The sequence below is a fragment of the Tamandua tetradactyla genome, chromosome 4 (genome assembly GCF_023851605.1).
Source record: "Tamandua tetradactyla isolate mTamTet1 chromosome 4, mTamTet1.pri, whole genome shotgun sequence".
Classification (NCBI taxonomy): Eukaryota; Metazoa; Chordata; class Mammalia; order Pilosa; family Myrmecophagidae; genus Tamandua; species Tamandua tetradactyla.
Genome location: NC_135330.1, coordinates 63121395 through 63143352, shown reverse-complemented (window position 1 = coordinate 63143352; position 21958 = coordinate 63121395). Strand labels below are relative to the sequence as shown.

The window sequence follows — 21958 nt, the reverse complement described above, 5'->3', positions numbered from 1 at the left end:
TGGTGTCTCTTTTTATAGGAAAAATATGAATTATTTAGAAAACTCAGCTTTTCTTTCCCTTCCTTAACAATTCTGACTTTAGCTAATTTATAATTTGTTTTACGGATATAGACGTATGTACCTATTTTAAGGAGAGAAATTTCTGGATGTGCCTCTGGAGCACCGTAAGTTATTTTTCACCCCTTGGGATTTGTATGTGAAAAGGCTGATGAGGGCTTCTTGAGCATGAGGCACGAGTCATCGCAGTTCATGAGTCCAGGCGTTTCTTATGGGTAATGATCAATCATGGAAGTTTATCTGAATGACTTCTTGGAGGCGTCTGTGAGGTTCAATCCCCTAATCTTATGGATGTGAAAACAGGCAGAGAGGGGACATGATTTGCCCAAGACCCTACAGAGAGAGTTGGAAAAAAAATTGGAACTGGATTTCCAGTCTCCTAATTTCCATTCTCTTGCTGTTTCCATTATGGAAAGAGGCCAAAGGGGAGGGAGAAAACCAGGCACCTGAGTGATGAAAGAGCTCCCCCCAGTGTCCCTTTCCGTGGTGTCTCAGAAAGACTTCAAGATATTTATTTACCCTGGACGCTGAGGTTTTCTTTACAGTGCTTGCTTTGAGTTGTCTGTACGTGGCATTTATGTGTGTGTGTGTGGCTCCCCCATTCTCTCCTTAAAACCATGGTGCAGGAATTGACATAGAAATGAGCTACGTATATCCAGATGGGTAACTGGAATTTGTCCCAATGGAGAGGAAAAAAATCCAAACTTAAAAACCTTTAAAACATCTTATTACAAGATATCTCATGCACCTGGAAAGGTATAACGGCATATGATAAACATTCCCACTACAGAGATTAAAAAAGAAATCATTGCTAATTCAGTTGAGGTCCCCTGTGTAGCCTTCTTGATTTTATTCCACTACCTTCCTTCCCATAAAGTAACCATTACCCTGAATTTTCTACTTAACCTTCTTTTGTTTTTCTTTATAGTACCTGAGAACTTTAGTTTTGCATGATTTTGGATTTTATCTAAATATTATAGTGTGAGCATTCTTCTGCAGCTTCACTTGATTGTGGGCTTCATCCAGTATTTTTGGCTCTAGTTCATTCATTTTCACTGTTGTCTAGAATTATGGTAGAACTATACTGACCCATTCCCTATTTGCTGGACATTTGAATTATTTCCATGTTTTTCTAATACAAGTAATGCCAACTTCCTGGTATGTGATCCCTTTTGTACATGAGTAATTTTTTCTTTTTCCTGGTGGGATATACTCAGGAGTGGAATTGCTGCACCTCTTTAGTGCAAGAGATCATGCTGAATTGCTGTACAAAGTGGTTGTACCATTTTACACTCCAGCCAGCAATATATGAGTTCTGTTGTCCTAAATCTTCTCCAGCATTTAGTATCACCAAAGTTAACTTCTGTCACTGTGGTGGGTGTAAGATAGAACTTCATTTTAAGACTTTCATTTGTATTTCTCATCTAAGGTTGAGCATCTTTTCACATGTTTATTCACCGCTTGTTTTTCCTCATCTGTGAAATGCCTGTTAATGTCTTGTGCTCCCTTTTTTCTATTAGGTTATTTATCTTTTTCTTGTTAATTTATGGAAACTCTTCAGATATTTTGCGTACCAATCTTTTGTCAGCTTATGTGTATAGCACATTTCTTCTAGTATTTGGCAGCTTATCTTTTCACTCTCTTCCTGGTATAAATATATATTAACATTTTTTTAGTTTTTATTTTTGAAATAATTTCAAACTTATAGGACACTTCCATCAAATAATTCCTATATACTCTTCACCTAGATTCACTAATTGTTAATATTTTTGTCACATGTTTTTTTCCTCTATCTGTCATCTGTTTAACATTTTTTTCTTAGACTATTTGAGGGCAAGCTGCAGACTTCTCCAAAATTTCTGTATATATTTCCTTAGAATAAAGATGTAAGGATATTCACTTATACAATCACAGTAAAATGACAAGAAACAGATACAATTATCTATTCTACAAATATTGTTCAAATTTTGCCAATTGTCTCAATAATGTCCTTTATAGCATTTCCCCCTTTGCCAGGACCTAGCTCAGGGTCATGCATTGCATCTAGTTTTCATTCATTGTCAAACTGTCTTTTTTTGTGGGGGGAGGTGGTGCATGGTCTGGGAATCATGGAAGGTGAGCATTCTACCACTGAACCACCCGTGCACCCGTCAAATTGTCTTTTGATGAGCAATTTCTTTATTTTAATGTGGCTGGATTTGTTCATCTTTGTTTATATTTTCCCATTTGGGAAACCTTTTTCAAGAAATTCATGCCTACATGGGACAGAGATCTTGGAATGAGCGGAGACTCAGCATCAAGGGATTGAGAAAAACCCTAGAATGAGCTGAGACTTAGCATCAAGGATTGAGAAAACCTTCTCAACCAAAAGGGGAAAGAGGGAAATGAGACAAAGTGTCAATGGCTGAGAGATTCCAAACAGAGTTGAGAGGTTATCCTGGAGGTTATTCTTATGCATCAAGTAGATATCATCTTGTTATTCAAGATGTAATGGAGAGGCTGGAGGGAACTGCCTGAAAATGTAGAGCTGTGTTCCAGTAGCCATGTTTCTGAAGATGATTGTATAATGATATAGCTTTCACAATGTGACTGTGTGATTGTGAAAACCTTGTGTCTGATGCTCCTTTTATCTACCTTGTCAACAAATGAATAGAATATATGGAATAAAAATAAATAATAGGGGGAACAAATGTTAAAGTAAATTTAGTTTGAAATGCTAGCTATCAATGAAAGCGAGGGGTAAGGGGTATGGTATGTAAAATTTTTTTTTCCTGTTTTTGTTTGATTTTTCTGTTGTCTTTTTGTGTCTTTTTCTGAATTGATGCAAATGTGTGGGAAATGATCATGATGATGAATATGCAACTATGTGATGATATTGTGAATTGCTGAGTGTATGTTTTGGGAATGTTTGTGCTTCTTATAATTTTTTTTTTAATTAATAAAAAATTAAAAAAAAAAAAAGAAATCCATGCCTCTCCTGAGCTTACGAAAATGCCATCTTATATTTTCTTCTAAAAACGGTATACTTTTGCTTTACACATATAAGTCTTTAATCTACCTAGAATTGATTCTTTATCAGGTGAGATAAGGATCTAATTTTGTTGATTCAAGTAGATAACCAATTGTCCCAATGCCATCTTTTAAAACTTTTAATTTTGAGGTAATTATAAATTCACAAGAAGTTGCAAAGACAGCCCAGAAAGGTCCCCTGTACCTTTAACCCAGTTGCCCCCAGAGGTTACAGCTTACAGAACTGCAGGTACAGCATCAAAACCTGGAAACCGACATTGGTACAATGCATGTGCATAGCTCTACACCATTTTGGCACATGTTAATGTCCACACAGTCACCGCTGAAAGCAAGATGCAGAGCTGTCCCATCACCACAAAGCTCTCTCTCGAGCTACCTACCCCTTTAAGCCACACTCACTCCCCTCTCCCACCGCCACTAACCACCGCACTGTCCTCCACCTCTATAATTTTGTCATTTCAAGTAGAATTCCATTTTGACTTGTCTGTAGTGCTTCTTGAACGTATGTATTTCCATAGATTTTTTTAGTAGTTGCTCTAGCTAGGTGTTACGTTATACATGCATAACTTACCAGAGGGTACTCATGTCAACATTTTACGAGTTTGATTGAGGTGTAGAACTCTTACCTTCACACAACCCCATTTATAATAGAATTGGCTTAAATGTTTTTTATGCAAACATTGAGAACCACATCAACGTTATAATTTAAGCTTCAAAAATTATTTTAAAAGTTCAAGAGAAGAAGAAAGTCTATTGTATTTATCCATATTTTTACTTTTTCTATTTTTCTTTCTTCCTTGTCATTCTCTGCTTTTTTCAGATCCCTAGCCTATCTGCCTTCTCTCCACCTTTCAGAGTCTTCTTATATTTGTTTTATATATTATGTCCAAGGTTTTTCGTACTTTGCAGAAAAAATAGAGAGAATTATGCCTACCACATCTTGTCCTCAATAGCTTTTTTTTTTTTACACTACATCCTTTCTTTTCTTATCTGCATTGTTAGTTCTTGTCATATCTCAAGTTTCCATATATATATGGGCTGTATTTTCTGATGTATTGACAGACTTATTTGGCCTGTGCTGATAACATGTCATCTTAATTGCCATAGCAAAATCCTCACTTTGTTGTTGTTCTAAAATGGTGTTTTATTTTACTTATCACCTTTTCCTTCCATATCGATTTTAGAATAAGTTTATTAAGTTCCGCAGAAAATTTTGATTGGAATTTTGTCTCTATAAATTTGGAAAGTGCTGAATCTTTACTCTGTTGGGTATTCCCTTTACATTTAGTGTGATCTTCTTTAACACCCTTCAGTAAGATTTTATAGCTTTCTCAATAACGGTGATGCACATTGTTTGTCAGATTTATTATTACATAGCATTTTAATTTTTGTTGCTCTTGGGAATATCTTTTTTGAATTATATTTTAAATTATATATTGCTGGACTTCCGGAGAAGATGGCGGCTTAGTAAGACGCGCGGATCTTAGTTTCTCCTCCAGGACAGCTACTAAGGAAGTAGAAATGATACAGAACAGCTCCCAAAGCCACGACAGAGATAAAAAAGACAGCGTACCCCATCCTGGAACGGCTGGCTGGCTGAGAGAACCCGCTCTGGTGAGATCGCCGAGGGGCGCGTGCTTCACCGGGCGGGGCGGCAAGCGGCCGGAGTCACTCCCTTCCCCCTCCCCGGGCCAGCTGAGAGAATTGGACAGGCGGTCCCCTCAAACCGCGGTGGCTGGCGCCCACACCACGCGCGGCCCCCCGGACCAAGTGAGAGAATTGGATCGGAAATCCCCAGGCCGCGGAGAACGGCGACCGGGGGGACCCCTTCCAAACCCGTGACTCCCCGGGAACGTGCACTCTCCCGGGCAGGCCGCTGCGGCTGGCGCCCTCCCGCCACGCTTGGCACCCCGGGCCAACTAGGAAATTCGGACGGGCGCTTTCCCGGGCTGCGGCAGCCAGCGACCCTCCCCGCGTTCGGACCCCGGTCCGGCTGGCACTCTTCCAAGCCACTTCGGCTAGCGAACCTTCCGGACGGCAAGAGTTTTCCAAAGTTAAAGGACCCACAGCACCTTTTACTGGTGGGACCCGCAGACAAACGTGTGCCATGACCGCCACCTACTGGGCAGGATAAGAAAAACAGAACCCAGAGATTTCACAGAAAAATCTTACAACCTTGTTGGGTCTGACACCCAGGGAAATCTGACTAAATGCCCAGACGCCAGCAGAAGATAACTGTCCACGCTCAGAAGATTGAAAATATGGCCCAGCCAAAGGAACAAACCAATAGTTCAAATGAGATACAAGAGCTGAGACAACTAATGCTGAATATACGAACAGAAATGGAAAACCTCTTCAAAAATGAAATCGATAAATTGAGGGAGGACATGAAGAAGACATGGGCTGAACATAAAGAAGAAATAGAAAAACTGAAAAAACAAATCACAGAACTTATGGAAGTGAAGGATAAAGTAGAAAAGATGGAAAAAACAATGGATACCTACAATGATAGATTTAAAGAGACAGAAGATAGAATTAGTGATTTGGAGGATGGAACATCTGAATTCCAAAACGAAACAAAAACTATCGGGAAAAGAATGGAAAAATTTGAACAGGGTATCAGGGAACTCAAGGACAATATGAACCGCACAAATATACGTGTTGTGGGTGTCCCAGAAGGAGAAGAGAAGGGAAAAGGAGGAGAAAAACTAATGGAAGAAATTATCACTGAACATTTCCCAACTCTTATGAAAGACCTAAAATTACAGATCCAAGAAGTGCAGCGCACCCCAAAGAGATTAGACCCAAATAGGCATTCTCCAAGACACTTACTAGTTAGAATGTCAGAGGTCAAAGAGAAAGAGAGGATCTTGAAAGCAGCAAGAGAAAAATAATCCATCACATACAAGGGAAACCCAGTAAGACTATGTGTAGATGTTTCAGCAGAAACCATGGAAGCTAGAAGACAGTGGGATGATATATTTAAATTACTAAAAGAGAAAAACTGCCAACCAAGACTCCTATATCCAGCAAAATTATCCTTCAAAAATGAGGGAGAAATTAAAACATTCTCAGACAAAAAGTCACTGAGAGAATTTGTGACCAAGAGACCAGCTCTGCAAGAAATACTAAAGGGAGCACTAGAGTCAGATACGAAAAGACAGAAGAGAGAGATATGGAAAAGAGTGTAGAAAGAAGGAAAATCAGATATGATATATATAATACAAAAGGCAAAATGTTAGAGGAAAATATTATCCAAACAGTAATAACACTAAATGTTAATGGACTGAATTCCCCAATCAAAAGACATAGATTGGCAGAATGGATTAAAAAACAGGATCCTTCTATATGCTGTCTACAGGAAACACATCTTAGACCCAAAGATAAACATAGGTTGAAAGTGAAAGGTTGGGAAAAGATATTTCATGCAAATAACAACCAGAAAAGAGCAGGAGTGGCTACACTAATATCCAACAAATTAGACTTCAAATGTAAAGCAGTTAAAAGAGACAAAGAAGGACACTATATACTAATAAAAGGAACAATTAAACAAGAAGACATAACAATCATAAATATTTACGCACCAAACCAGAATGCCCCAAAATACGTGAGGAATACACTGCAAACACTGAAAAGGGAAATAGACTCATATACCATAATAGTTGGAGACTTCAATTCACCACTCTCATCAATGGACAGAACATCTAGACAGAGGATCAATAAAGAAATAGAGAATCTGAATATTACTATAAATGAGCTAGACTTAACAGACACAGAGCAAAGCAAGTCTTAACAAATTTAAAAAGATTGAAATCATACACAACACTTTCTCGGATCATAAAGGAATGAAGTTGGAAATCAATAATAGGTGGAGTGCCAGAAAATTCACAAATACGTGGAGGCTCAACAACACACTCCCTAACAATGACTGGGTCAAAGAAGAAATTGCTAGAGAAATGAGCAAATACCTCGAGGCGAATGAAAATGAAAACACAACATATCAAAACTTATGGGACGCAGCAAAGGCAGTGCTAAGAGGGAAATTTATTGCCCTAAATGCCTATATCAGAAAAGAAGAAAAGGCAAAAATTCAGGAATTAACTATCCATTTGGAAGAACTGGAGAAAGAACAGCAAACTAATCCCAAAGCAAGCAAAAGGAAAGAAATAAAGATTAGAGCAGAAATAAATGAAATTGAAAACATGAAAACAATAGAGAAAATCAATAAGACCAGAAGTTGGTTCTATGAGAAAATCAATAAGATTGATGGGCCCTTAGCAAGATTGACAAAAAGAAGAAGAGAGAGGATACAAATAAATAAGATCAGAAATGGAAGAGGAGACATAACTACTGACCTCACAGAAATAAAGGAGGTAATAACAGGATACTATGAACAACTTTACGCTAATAAATACAACAATTTAGAGGAAATGGACAGGTTCCTGGAAAGACATGAACAACCAACTTTGACTCAAGAAGACATAGATGACCTCAACAAACCAATCACAAGTAAAGAAATTGAATCAGTCATTCAAAAGCTTCCTAAAAAGAAAAGTCCAGGACCAGACGGCTTCACATCTGAATTCTATCAAACATTCCAGAAAGAATTAGTACCAACTCTCCTCAAACTCTTCAAAAAAATCGAAGCGGAGGGAAAACTACCTAATTCATTCTATGAAGCCAACATCACCCTCATACCAAAACCAGGCAAAGATATTACAAAAAAAGAAAACTACAGGCCAATCTCTCTAATGAATATAGATGCAAAAATCCTCAATAAAATTCTAGCAAATCGTATCCAACAACACATTAAAAGAATTATACATCATGACCAAGTAGGATTCATCCCAGGTATGCAAGGATGGTTCAACATAAGAAAATCAATTAATGTAATACACCATATCACAAATCAAAGCATGATCACATGATCATCTCAATTGATGCAGAGAAGGCATTTGACAAGATTCAACATCCTTTCCTGTTGAAAACACTTCAAAAGATAGGAATACAAGGGAACTTCCTTAAAATGAAAGCGGGAATATATGAAAAACCCACAGCTAATATCATCCTCAATGGGGAAAAATTGAAAACTTTCCCCCTAAGATCAGGAACAAGACAAGGATGTCCACTATCACCACTATTATTCAACATTGTGTTGGAGGTTCTAGCCAGAGCAATTAGACAAGAAAAAGAAATACAAGGCATCAAAATTGGAGAGGAAGAAGTAAAACTATCACTGTTTGCAGACGATATGATACTATACGTCGAAAACCCGGAAAAATCCACAACAAAACTACTAGAGCTAATAAATGAGTACAGCAAAGTAGCAGGTTACAAGATCAACATTCAAAAATCTGTAGCATTTCTATACACTAGTAATGAACAAGCTGAGGGGGAAATCAAGAAATGAATCCCATTTACAATTGGAACTAAAAGAATGAAATACCTAGGAATAAATTTAACTAAAGAGACAAAAAACCTATATAAAGAAAACTACAAAAAACTGTTAAAAGAAATCACAGAAGACCTAAATAGATGGAAGGGCATACCGTGTTCATGGATTGGAAGACTAAATATAGTTAACATGTCAATCCTACCTAAATTGATTTACAGATTCAATGCAATACCAATCAAAATCCCAACAACTTATTTTTCAGAAATAGAAAAACCAATAAGCAAATTTATCTGGAAGGGCAGGGTGCCCCGAATTGCTAAAAACATCTTGAGGAAAAAAAACGAAGCTGGAGGTCTTGCACTGCCTGACTTTAAGGCATAATATGAAGCCACAGTGGTCAAAACGGCATGGTATTGGCATAAAGATAGATATATCGACCAATGGAATCGAATAGAGTGCTCAGATATAGACCCTCTCATCTATGGACATTTGATATTTGATAAGGCAGTCAAGCCAACTCACCTGGGACAGAACAGTCTCTTCAACAAATGGTGCCTAGAGAACTGGATATCCATAGGCAAAAGAATGAAAGAAGACCCATAGCTCACACCCTATACAAAAGTTAACTCAAAATGGATCAAAGATCTAAACATTAGGTCTAAGACCATAAAACAGTTAGAGGAAAATGTTGGGAGATATCTTATGGATCTTACAATTGGAGGCAGTTTTATGGACCTTAAACCTAAAGCAAGAGCACTGAAGAAGGAAATAAATAAATGGGAGCTCCTCAAAATTAAACACTTTTGTGCATCAAAGAACTTCATCAAGAAAGTAGAAAGACAGCCTACACAATGGGAATCAATATTTGGAAACGACATATCAGATAAAGGTCTAGTATCCAGAATTTATAATGAGATTGTTCAACTCAACAACAAAAAGACAGCCAACCCAATTACAAAATGGGAAAAAGACTTGAATAGACACCTCTCAGAGGAGGAAATACAAATGGCCAAAAGGCACATGAAGAGATGCTCAATGTCCCTGGCCATTAGAGAAATGCAAATCAAAACCACAATGAGATATCATCTCACACCCACCAGAATGGCCATTATCAACAAAACAGAAAATGACAAGTGCTGGAGAGGATGCGGTGAAAGAGGCACACTTATCCACTGTTGGTGGAATGTCAAAGGGTGCAACCACTGTGGAAGGCAGTTTGGCGGTTCCTCAAAAAGCTGAATATAGAATTGCCATACGACCCAGCAATACCATTGCTAGGTATCTACTCAAAGGACTTAAGGGCAAAGACACAAACGGACATTTGCACACCAATGTTTATAGCAGCGTTATTTACAATTGCAAAGAGATGGAAACAGCCAAAATGTCCATCAACAGACGAGTGGCTAAACAAACTGTGGTATATACATACAATGGAATATTATGCAGCTTTAAGACAGGATAAACTTATGAAGCATGTAATAACATGGATGGACCTAGAGAACATTATGCTGAGTGAGTCTAGCCAAAAACTAAAAGACAAATACTGTATGGTCCCAATGATGTGAATCTACACTCGAGAATAAACTTGGAATATGTCATTGGTAACAGAGTTCAGCAGGAGTTAGAAACAGGGTAAGATGGTGGGTAATTGGAGCTGATGGGATACAGACTGTGCAATAGGACTAGATACAAAAACTCAAAAATGGACAGCACAATAATACCTAATTGTAAAGTAATCATGTTAAAACACTGAATGAAGCTGCATCTGAGCTATAGGTTTTTGTTTTGTTTTGTTTTGTTTTGTTTTGTTCTTACTATTATTACTTTTATTTTTTTTCTCTATATTAACATTCTATATCTTTTTTGGTTATATTTCTAGTTCTTCTAAACTGATGCAAATGTACTAAGAAACGATGATCATGCATGTATGTGATGATGTTAAGAATTACTGATTGCATATGTAGAATGGTATGATTTCTAAAAAAATGGACAGCACAATACTACCTAATTGTAATGTAATTATGTTAAAACACTGAATGAAGCTGCATCTGAGCTATAGTTGTTTTTTTTTTCTTATATATTTTTGTATTTTTTATTTTTATTTTTATTTTTTCTCTATATTATCATTTTATTTCTTTTTCTGTTGTCTTGCTATTTCTTTTTCTAAATCGATGCATATGTACTAAGAAATGATGATCATACATCTATGTGATGATATTAAGAATTACTGATTGCATATGTAGAATGGAATGATTTCTAAATGTTGTGTTAGTTAATTTTTTTAATTAATAAAAAAAATTATATATTGCTGATGTATAGAAATGTACTTGATTTTTATATATCAATCGATAAGAATGAACTCTATGCAATTATAATATTTTTCCTGTACCTACTTTTGCAGTCCAATTCGGATACTTTTAATTTATTTTTCTTGTTTTACTGTACTAGCTAAGACTTTCTTTAGTAGAAAAATTGAATAAAGGTGATAGTGGTGGTCCTGGTCCTGCTTTTAAAGGGAATGTTTTTAACATTCCCCAAATGGCAAGCGATGCGATGAGTGATCCAACCTGACACGGAGAGAGGGAAAGGGGGATGCTATAAAGGACATTACAGGGACAATTGGCAAAATCTGAGTAGGACTTTCACTGTAGTTTTGGAAAATACCTTTTATCAAGTCAAGAAGACTCCAATTTTATTCCTGGTTAACTGGAAGATTTTTTAGAAATCAGGAGTGGAGAAGACCATAAGGTTTTTAACATTTCTTTTACTAATGTAGTGCAGTTTATTTTAAAAGTCTTTTAATTAATTCAAAACCATTTCTTAGGTTAAAAGAACACAATGTTTAAATGTAAGCTTTATTAGATCAAGATTGAGTTAAAACAATTAAGTCTGAAATTATTGTAAGACATGTTATTAACATAACCATTTTTACTCAATAAAGGGACTTAAGGTTAACTCAATTTTAAATAGCTCTAAATCAAAAGTTTCTTCTTCTTTTTCTGCATATAAGAGGTCATCTCTGCCAGTTTGTATCTGGTTCTGCATACAGGCTTTTTAAAAAGTGTTGCATTAATGAGTTAGAAAACACATGTTTCAAAGAAGAGAGTATTCTACCCTCAGCCCATACACTCCTTCTCACTTTGGCAAGTCTTGATAGAATAAGTGGAAGGAAGGCTGGAGAACCTTAGCACTCACCACGTCTTCCTAAATACCTTAAGTTAGGTGGCAGTCCGTGAAATTTCTGGCTATGTTTGGGTCTATATTATAAAATATCCATCTTGTGAAAATGCAGACTTTCATTTCTTTATGGACGACTGATAATGGCTTTAATCAAGGTAGACAATTATTAGACACCCAAATACATTTTTTGATGAGTATCAATTTAAAGAGATGCAAAATTATTATTATTTTTCCTGGCTCTGTTATTAGCCCCCTTTTTTTGCAGTTAACTATAATAAAATACTATTACATAGTATCACATATACAGTGCCCTTTCAGATTCAATATGATAAACTTAGGTCGGCCAGAATGAGCATAAATGATCCACCAGGAAAAATCTTAATCAAAGGCCAGTGCACCTGAAATATTTCAGAAGAGAACCAATGCCTACTAATCTTATTTCCACAGGAAATTCAGTAGTGGTTTAATAATTTATTAATTAATGAAAACAGTTTTTGGAAATAGATTTCAACAATAATTCTCAATGATAAGTTCTCCTAATAAGAATTTTTAAAACAGGGGGGCAGGGGTGCTTTGGAGCCAGAAAATCTGAGTTGAAATTCTAGCTATGCTGTTCACCAGTTGTGTTCCCAAGGGCAAACAGTTTAGCTCTCTGAACCTCAATATCCTCATCGATAGGACAGTGACCACAATGGATACCTCCTGGAGTTGTCAGAAAGGTTAAATAAATTGAAGCATTTGACTGCCCAGATAATATCATTGACTTCGAGAACGTGAAATTTCTAGTTCCCTCCTAGTAAGGCAGCACTAGTGTTCTGTAGGGCAGCATGGTGGTTATGAGCAGAGACTCTGGGGCTAGGCTGCTTGGCTTAGCTCCTGGCCGCACCACTGGCCAGCTGTGTGACTGTGAGCCTGCTGCCTAAATGCTCTATGCCTCAGTTTTCCCATCTGTAAAATGGGTACAATTCAAGGACCTTCCTCATAGGTTGGTTACAAGGATCAAATGAGTTTGCTATGTAAAATGCTCAGAATGCTGCCTGGCAGACAGAGAAGTGCTAAATTCCTCTGCTAAAAATGCTACTGTTAGCTAGTGTTATTATTGAATGGGACTCATGGTTTATTGTTTTGGTGTATCTCTATATTTGAGAACACAGCCATGAGCAGGGTGGTGCTTCAGATATTAGAAGTGTGGATTGGTGGGACCTCCTGACTTGAATGCCAGTGATTTAACGAAGAGGGCAGAGAAGCTGAGGAGACCACACATTTCCTGTCTCCTACCAGTGAAAACGGCCAAAACAGGAATCTTTGCAGATCCTTGCCCTTGTGCTTAGGAAGAAAGGAACAAAGATATCATCTATCTCCTGGGTGCCATGTACCCTCACTAAACCATTGGTTTAACAAACAGCAATATTTTTTTAGTTCCACTATAAATGTTGTTGATAGTGAAAGCTGTATTTTAAGTGCATCAAAGGAAAGTTCAAACGATGAAAAGTAAATCAAAAACAAACATTCTACCGATACAAAAACTGATTTTATTTTTCTACTTCCCTGTAGTTTTTGTTCGTGTGCATATACGGTATGTGTTTACACAGTTGCCATCACTGTAATATACATACAACTTTCGACTGTTCACTGTGTTTAATGTCAATTCAGACCTCTATTTCCTTATTACGTAGTTCTTCGTGATTGTTAAAATTGATGGCTGCACAGTCAAGTTGATAGGCCATAATTACTCCCTTTTTGAAAACCAGAAGGTCCATCTTTTGTGTGTTGTAGGAGAACTCTGCATGGGAATGACAGCAAAGGAAATAAAGGACCTAAGTCTCCTTATAGCAAGAAGGAAAAAAGAAAAAAAAAAAAAAAGGGAGGGAGAATTCTATTGCCTGAGAGCTTTAAAATCCTATAATTTGATTTTGCAACAGACTTCTACCCCAAATGCTATATTTAATATATCTATTTTTAAGTTTAAGGGAATTAAAAATAATTTGCATGTGCTGGGTACACGGAGGCTCATTATACTGCTGTCTACTTTTGTATGTGCTTAAAATTTTCCATAATAAGAAGGTTAAAAAATAATTTGCGTATGAAAGATTTTTCCAGTATTCTTGGAAGTAGTTTGAAATAACCTCTTGGTGAGTAGACGACCAGTAGTCCACGCATCTTTGTTAGAATTTTTTTTAAAGCACCTCCTCCTGGAGAGCCCTCATTTCCATCCTCCAGGAAATTGCAGTGGTGCATAAATGATACATGGATCTACAGTGTTTAGGAGGGGATGGCGCTCCCTTATGTGGCACTCTTGTGCCTTGCACGACTTCCCACTATATGCAGAAGACCCTGCTTGGGAACAGCTTTAAGAGGATGGGGCAGGGGGAGGATGCTATACCTGTTTCTACGCCGGTGGCCTGTACTGGGCAGGCAGGAAATGACAGCACGGCTGACCATGCCCTCTGCCCTACCAGGTGGGGCTGAGACCGCAGGACCTACCCACAGACCCTAGAGGTCAAGGACACAACTCACTGAGTTAAGTGCCCTGTTTGGGTGTCCTGAAAACACGTTTTTTTAAGGTCCACAGGAAGGGTCCTGGTGCTCGGAAATGAACTTGAGAGCCCTGGGCTCTCCTGGTAACCCTGTGACTCACACAGGGGCCCACATGCCCCCTCTCCTGCCCCATTTTGCCCTCTTGTTGACAGTGTCTCTTGACACTGCTGTTGGGATGTCTCCTTTTGACTTTCCTTCTGGTTCTGACGCTGTGCTGGTGGTCGGTCAGTTCTTTTCCTGTCTGAGGCTGAGTCCCATCTCCCTCTCACCAAGTTATAAGTGGCCCCAAACATTACATAGTGTGACTTGATTAAAGGAACAGAGAAGACAGATGCACGAGAGCCAGCAGATGGTGTGATTAGGGAGGAAAGAAGCCAGCGAAAATACTTGCTCTGCGGTAAGCTGTTTAGGTCAGGGATTGGGTGGTGGTGCCTCTTGAAATCCTCCTAGTCTGCATTGGGCCTGGCACTCAGCAGTGTACAACAAATGTCTGTTGAATGAGTCAATAAAGTACAACCCAAAATGTGTACGTTAGGACTGAAGATTTATAGAACGGGGGTGATCTGAGTGGAGGAGAACAATCAGGAAAGAATTCCTGCAGGAGGGGTGCTATTTTTAGAAACTGACAGGTTTCTAAACTGTAGTATATTACAAGCATATTGTTCTATTGATAATACTGTGTGACCTTAGGCAAGTACCTTAAACTCTCTGGGCCTCAGACTCCTCCTTTCTAAAATGGAGCAATGATGGTGCCTACCGTGTTAGGTGCCTGGTCCAGGAGGCCTCATTGAGTTACTGGGTGAATGGGGCCTGGCACTAGATAAATGGTGGTTAACAATATCACCTGTTGACTTCATCTCTTTATATTCCTTACTGGGTCCTTTACCTGGATATTGCAGGCATTTGAGATAAGACTTGAATCTTTTTTTTTAATCTTAAATATGAAATATGAATGAGCTCTCAATGAAAACCAGACAGATGAAGAAAAACAGCAATCTGAAATTCATCATCATCACCATCGTTATTGCCAACACTTACTGAATGCCTATTATGTACCAGGAGGTGTTTGCGTTACCTTACCTGTATAAGCTCACTTGATGTTTACAGCAACCCTGTTTCACAGCGAAGAAACAGAGAGAGCTATGCCTTTTTACTTTATTGAGAAAGTAACAACATGAAGTGCATTTTTGGAGAAAAAGAAAAAATACTATGGCTATTCCAACTCCTTATCTTTTATAGAGCACCATTTTCATTTTCCTAAATTGTTTTCTAGTCCTTGTTCAGAGTCAACTTGCTTTCTTAAATAACTTTATTCTTTGTATAGGAATGAAGCATGATCATTAAAAAAAACCTCCAAGCAATAAAAAGTACAAATGAGAGAGCAAAATATAGAGCTGATCTTTAAGAAGAAAATGCTGTATTTACCTTGTGACTCCAATCCCTCGTCTATTGTTCTTGTGTGAGTCACTAAAGTAAAATATTACTCCACAGAACTTGGATGTTTTTGCTAAATCTTGAACAAAGGAAAACTTAAAGTTTCTGTTATGAAGTGCTAGACTACCTGGTGTGCCAAACATTTTTATCAGTTCTCAGGTTATGTGACTTTTCCTAGAATAAAAAAATGCCAAGACATTGAAAACAATACATTCCTCTTGACATTTTCTTTCTGTTTATTAGAGACCCGGGGCTCCCACCGCAAGACCCAAAGCCCTAGATAGCTCCTGCCTGGATTCTAAAACTTCTGAGGAAATAAGGTAATGGTTTTCTTAGCAAATGACATGGACTGATAATTGTTGTATTATGTAATAACTGGAAAATAATTATTCAGATTTCTGAAAAGACTCTGGTGAGAAAGGAGAACAATACATGATATCTCCTCATTTCCAAGCTGGGAGTGGCTTTATGTGGTCTCTTAGTTCACTGTTCCCATTTAAAGATAAGGAAACAGGCCAGAGAGGTTAGGGGCTGCTAAAAGTCACCCTGGTCTGAGAACAGAACCCAAGTTTCCTGATTTGTAGTCACTGGGAGACACGTATCCCTATTTGTCTTGGAAGATAGGGAAAGAGGCAAAAAAAAAGGGGGGGGGGAGCAGTAATTTAAAATAAAGTCCGAGACAGGCCATTTTAAAAATATATATTTTTATTGACAAATCTTTACACATATACAGTCCATACATGGTATACATCAATGGTTCACAATATCCTCACATAGTTGTGTATTCATCGCCATGATCATTTCTAAAACATTTGCATCACTCCAGAAAAAGAAAGAAAAAGAAAAAGGAAAGAAACTCATACATGTCATACCCCTTACCCTCCCTCTCATTGCCCACTAGTATTTCCATCTACCCAATATTTTTTTACTCCTTATCCCCCCTATTATTTATACATTTTTTATCCTTATTTTTTTATTCATCTGTCCATACCCTGGATAAAGGGAGCATCAGACGCAAGGTTTTCACAATCACACGGTCACATTGTAAAACCTATATCATAATACAATCATCTTCAAGAATCAAGGCTACTGGAACATAGCACAGCAGTTTCAGGTACTTCCCTCCAGCCTCTCCACTACAGCATAAAGTAGAAAGGGATATCTATATGAACATAAGAATTACCTCCAGGATAATCTCTCAACTCTGTTTGAAATCTCTCAGCCACTGAAACTTTTTGTCTCATTTCTCTCTTCCCTCTTTTGGTCAAGATGCCTTTCTTAATCCCATGATGTCAGGTCCTGGCGCATCCCGAGTCCTGTCCCACATTGCCAGGGAGGTTTATACCCCTGGGAGTCATGTCCCATGTAGGGGGTAGGGGAGAGCAGTGAGTTCACTTGCAGTGTTGGCTTAAAGAGACAGAGGCCACATCTGAGCAACAAAAGAGGTCCTCTGGGGGTGACTATTAGGCATAATTATCAGTAGGCTTAGCTTCTCCTTTGCAGGAATAAGTTTCATAGGGGTGAGCCCCAAGATCAAGGGCTCAACCTATTGAATTGATTGCTGAGACAGGCCATTTTATTGGTCAGGAAGCAAAGCTTTCTGGTTCCTTAACCTCAGAGTAAACTTTGGCAAGTTTTGCAAGATAAGATTAGTACAAATATAGTTTTTTTTTTTGAAAAATATCACAAGGTACCCTCCTGTTCTTTCAAATGCAAAATAAGCTGATTTAAAAAGCTGTTTCCACGCCCACTCCGAAGCTCAGGGTTTGAGATGGTGTTTGTGCTGCAAGGAGAGAAAGGACAGGACTAGCTCCCTCTGTGCTGACGCTTCCCCCCCCACCCCCACCCCCACCCCCGCCCCTGGCGGGGCTGGGGGCCTCCGTAAAGCCCCGAAGTCGTGCCTTATGCAGGCCTTGAAAGAGAGAGTGTTGACAGGTGCTGGGTGAAAAGGACAAATGGATGCTCTGTGGGATATCACCCGCGCTATGTTATCAATATCACTTACTTTAAATTCGCATCATTTTTCATGAATAGAGAGGGCTGCTTCTAAATCCACCCTTGTTGCCCACTAGGGCGCCAGGGCCCGCTCACTCTTAGGGGATGCCCAGGTTTAGCCGGACGCAGCCCCAGGTGTCCACGGGGCCACTGGTGTCTCCACAGGTGTGCCGCAGGATCATCTAACGCCATTACGATCAAGGAAGACAGTTCCACCGAAGACGACGACTACTGCCCGCTAGCCAGGCTTCTGCGGCGCCGGAGGCTAGAAGGGCTCTCCGTGGCCTTTGCCGTGCTTGGCATCTTCATCATTGTGGTTTTTGTCTACATAACCGTGGAAAAGAAGCCTCTCTTTGCGTAGATGTTTTACGAGTGGAGCAGACCCGGCGAGGTAAGGGGCGCGCGCCTGGGTGCAGCTCCAAGCCCCACGCACCGCGGAAGGCCGGCTCAGAGGGGGAGCGCCGGCCCCGCGCCCTGCATTGTGCCCTCTCACAGATCCCTGCCCGGGCTCCGCCCTTGCCAGCCCCTCTGTCAGAGAGAGCCTGGAGGTTGAGAGATCCCCGGGTCACATCTGCCATCATTAAAGGAGCTTCCAAGTTTGAACAGACTTCTGTTTTTTGTTTTTTGGTGGGTTTTTTTGGCATGGGCAGGCTCTGAGATTCGAACCCAGGTCGCTGGCATGGCAGGCGAGAACTCTGCCACCGAGCCACCATTGCAGCACCCAAGCAGACTTCTAAAAGAAGAACTGTGCCTGGCATTTTACTTTTTAGCTATGGTGATAAGAAGTAGATGAGATTTTATTCACTCTTCAAATTGTATAAGCAACTACAGGAAAGGATGCAACAGGTAATTTAACAAAAGAGGAGCGTGTCTAGTTTAGTAAATTCAAAGCAATGTCCAACGTCCTCAGGAATGAAAGGAAAACAATTTAGAACAAAGCAGTATTTTTGCTTTTGAGATTTAGCCGGGTTTAGAAAAACCGAGGGCTGCTGAGGGAGTGTAATGGCCGTGGGCTCTGGGCCGGCAGAGCTGGGGAGTCACCTGACTTCTTCATTTATTGGGTCTGTGACCTTGGGTGAGGGTGCTGTCCTCCTGACCTCAGTTTCAACTTCCAAAAGTAGGGATAGAATAGGGTGATGAACAATTCAAAGAAATAATGTATCTAAAGCATTCAGGGTGCTCCATACCTGACTTAAAGTAAGCGTTCACCAACTGCTGATGCCATCTTACCCATTTGGTATAGTAATTCTACTCACAGGAGGAGCGCATCTTAAATACAGAAATGTTTTAGATACCAAAAAGTTTACTATAGCAATTTCTAGGGTACCAAAATGTAATACCAAACCAAATATCTAACAATAAGGGAATAGCTTTATAAGGTGTAGTACAGTCACTTGGATGATTATACAGAAATTTAAAATGTCAATGAGTTTATCATAACATAGAAAATGCTTATTTAAAAAATGTTTATAACAACTTTGTTGAGACCTTATTCACATACCATACAATTCACCTATTTAAAGGGTACAATTCAACCGGTTCAGTATATTCATCATAGCTGTGCGACTATTATCACAACCAATTTGAGGACATTTTCATCACTCCAAAAACAAATTTCTGAAATGCTTATGTTTTAATGGTAAATGTAGAAGGATACAAGTTTTTTAGTATCGTGTTATCACAACTGCATAAACAACACAGGAAGAAAATATGTCAAAATGGGAATTGTACATCAGTGGTGAGATAGATTCTGACTTTTCGTCCTTGTTTCTGTTTTTTTTTCAAAATTTTTAAAGATTTCTATCAACAGTATGCATTAATTTACTAATGAGAAAATAAGTTTAAATTTTTAAAAATTGTATAGGGTATTATACATGTATTTTGTTGCAAGAAACCTCCAGTAAGATCAGCTTAAGCAAAAAGAGGCGGTTACTTTTATCTCCTAAAAAGAGTCTGAAGCTTAAGACATTTTTAACCAGGTTTAATATGTGTAGAAAAGATTATGATCAAGGAAATATAAAACTGAGGAGATATTTGGTGATCTGAAGGGAAGCTTGATCATACTGAGCTGTAGCGGCTCTCCTGTGACCACAGGGTAAAAAACATGAGAGAAACGCCGAGAGAATCACAGTGACCCTGGCCCTGATACCTGTGATCTGCTTCGGTGAGTTCAGCCACTCAGGCTATCCCGTTAGCATTTAAGGCATTTAAGGTCAGATTTCAGCAGCATCTCACCCCCAGCTCTGGGTTGTGTGCTTGAGCCAAGCAGCAAGGAGGACTGGGAAGAGCGTTGGCAGCCTCTATACTAGACAGACCAGGAAGAAGAGGGATGGATCTAGTCTAGGGGAAACCAACCTGCAGCGGGGTCCACACATGCGTAAGAAAGAAAATCTCTGTGCTTATTAAGATCAAGTATTACAAAATATAAAATTCTCCGACAAAGACTTCTTCCTTGTTTTTGTCACTCAGTTCTTGTAAACCAGAATCCTAGAAATGGAGTTTAAGGAGACCACATAGGGCAGACCACGTTGCTCAGCAGGCAGAGTTCTCGCCTGCCATGCCAGAGACCCGGGTTCGATTCCCAGTGCCTGCCCATGCCAAAAAACAAACAAACAAAAAGAGACCGCATAAGAAATTTAGTGGCTGACCACTCCAGGTATGGGCCCCTGACCAGCAGAGCCCACATCTCACACCCCACTCAGAACTGTTACATCATAATCTGCATTTCAGTGGGATCCCAAGGTGATTCCGTTGGGTACTAAAGTATAAGAAGCACTGCTGTAGCCATTCTTGCCAGATGCTTATGTAGGAGGAATCCTAGCTCAAGGCTAAGCCAGGCTGACCCTGAGATTCAAGCCAGAGGACCAGCGGGGTAGGTCTGTCAAGAGTCTTTGTGTACTGCACTGAAACTATTGAGCTGTGTTCCAGTAGCCTTGACTCTTGAAGATGATTGTATAATGATACAGCTTTTACAATGTGACTGTATGATTATGAAAACCTGTGTCTGATGCGCCTTTTGTACAGGGTGTGGACAGATGAGTTTAAAAATATGGCTAAAAAATAAATAAATAATAGGGGGATAAGGGGTAAAGTAAATTGGGTAGATGGAATTACTAGTAGTCAATGAGAGGGAGGGGTAAGGTGTATGGAATATATGAGTTTTTTCTGTTTTCTTTTTCTGGAGTGATAGAAATGTTCTAAAAATGATCATGGTGATGAATACACAACTATGTGATGACAGTGTGAGCCATTGACTGGACAACATGTATGGGCTGTATGTGTGTGAAGATTGTCAATAAAAATATATTTTAAAAAAAGAGTCTTTGTGTACTACAAAATAGTTCCCTCTTTGGGAAAGCTTTTCTTAAAGGAAGAGATTCAAGGCATACAAGTTTGGTCCCAAGCAATGTTTCACTATCCATTCATCAGTTCAGTAATTTATTTTACACATTCTGGGCACTCACAATAAAATGGCCAATAAGATAGAGTCCCCTCTCAAGGAATGTCACTCTGATGGGAGAGATGGGGAAGCGCAGAGACATTAAGTGTTAAGTGATGTCCTTTTGGTGGAAGGACAGGGTGTCTTGGCAGCATATAAAAGGGCAACTTTCTTGTTCGCTGGGAGTGGATGTGGGTGGTGTCTGGTGAAAAAACCAAAGGATAAGTAAGACAGTCAAAAAACGGGAGAGAGAAATGGGGAAAGGCAAGGAAAAGTCTTCCAGGCCAAGGGAATGATACTTACAAAGACTAGAATGTGAGAGGGAGCATGGTAAGTTTGGGCAACCACAAGATAGAGTGAAGGAGGTGATGAGAGGTGAGGCTGGGAAAGAAGACAAGGCACAGATCACGGAAAGCCTTGGGGAAATTAAGAAGCCTGAATTTTCATCCTGAGGCCAAAGTGTGAGAAAAATAACTCTTCTAAGAAAAAAAAGAAAACAATACCTGGAGACCAATGGAAGAAAGGTTTATTTGGTCTGGAACTGAAATTTTCTGTAGTGTATACTTTAATTCAACCTATCTGTATAGCTCATTTGAACAACTGAAACACAGGGCGCGCAGAATAAAAAAGAGGTCCTTTAATCCTGTATAGATTATTGTAATGCCTGGAAACATCCTAGAGTATGTTAAGCAGATAATCAAAAAGTATTGGCAAAGTCCCCTGAGGGAGGGAGAAAGACTATGAAACTATTAAACCTTACCATCAGGGAATCCCCTGATACTATGTCAAACTATAGGGACACCCAAATCAATAGGCCATGCCCTCGATCATGAGTCTTACTCTTGTGAAGCTTATGTAGGTAGTGGAGAAGCTTAGACTACCTATAGGCA

General features: G+C 39.1%; 1 protein-coding gene across 2 annotated transcripts in view; it reads left to right on the top strand.

Annotated features, from left to right (window-relative positions):
- LEMD1 (LEM domain containing 1) overlaps positions 1–18232 on the top strand; it is a 31624-nt gene extending 13392 nt beyond the window's left edge. For both annotated transcript variants that reach the window (XM_077157556.1, XM_077157555.1), the window contains 2 exons: positions 15878–15954; positions 17795–18232. In XM_077157556.1, the coding sequence (XP_077013671.1) occupies positions 15878–15954; positions 17795–17990 (273 nt within the window). In that variant the 3' untranslated portion in view covers positions 17991–18232. The remainder of the gene's footprint in view (positions 1–15877; positions 15955–17794) is intronic.
- The last annotated feature ends 3726 nt before the right edge of the window (positions 18233–21958 follow it).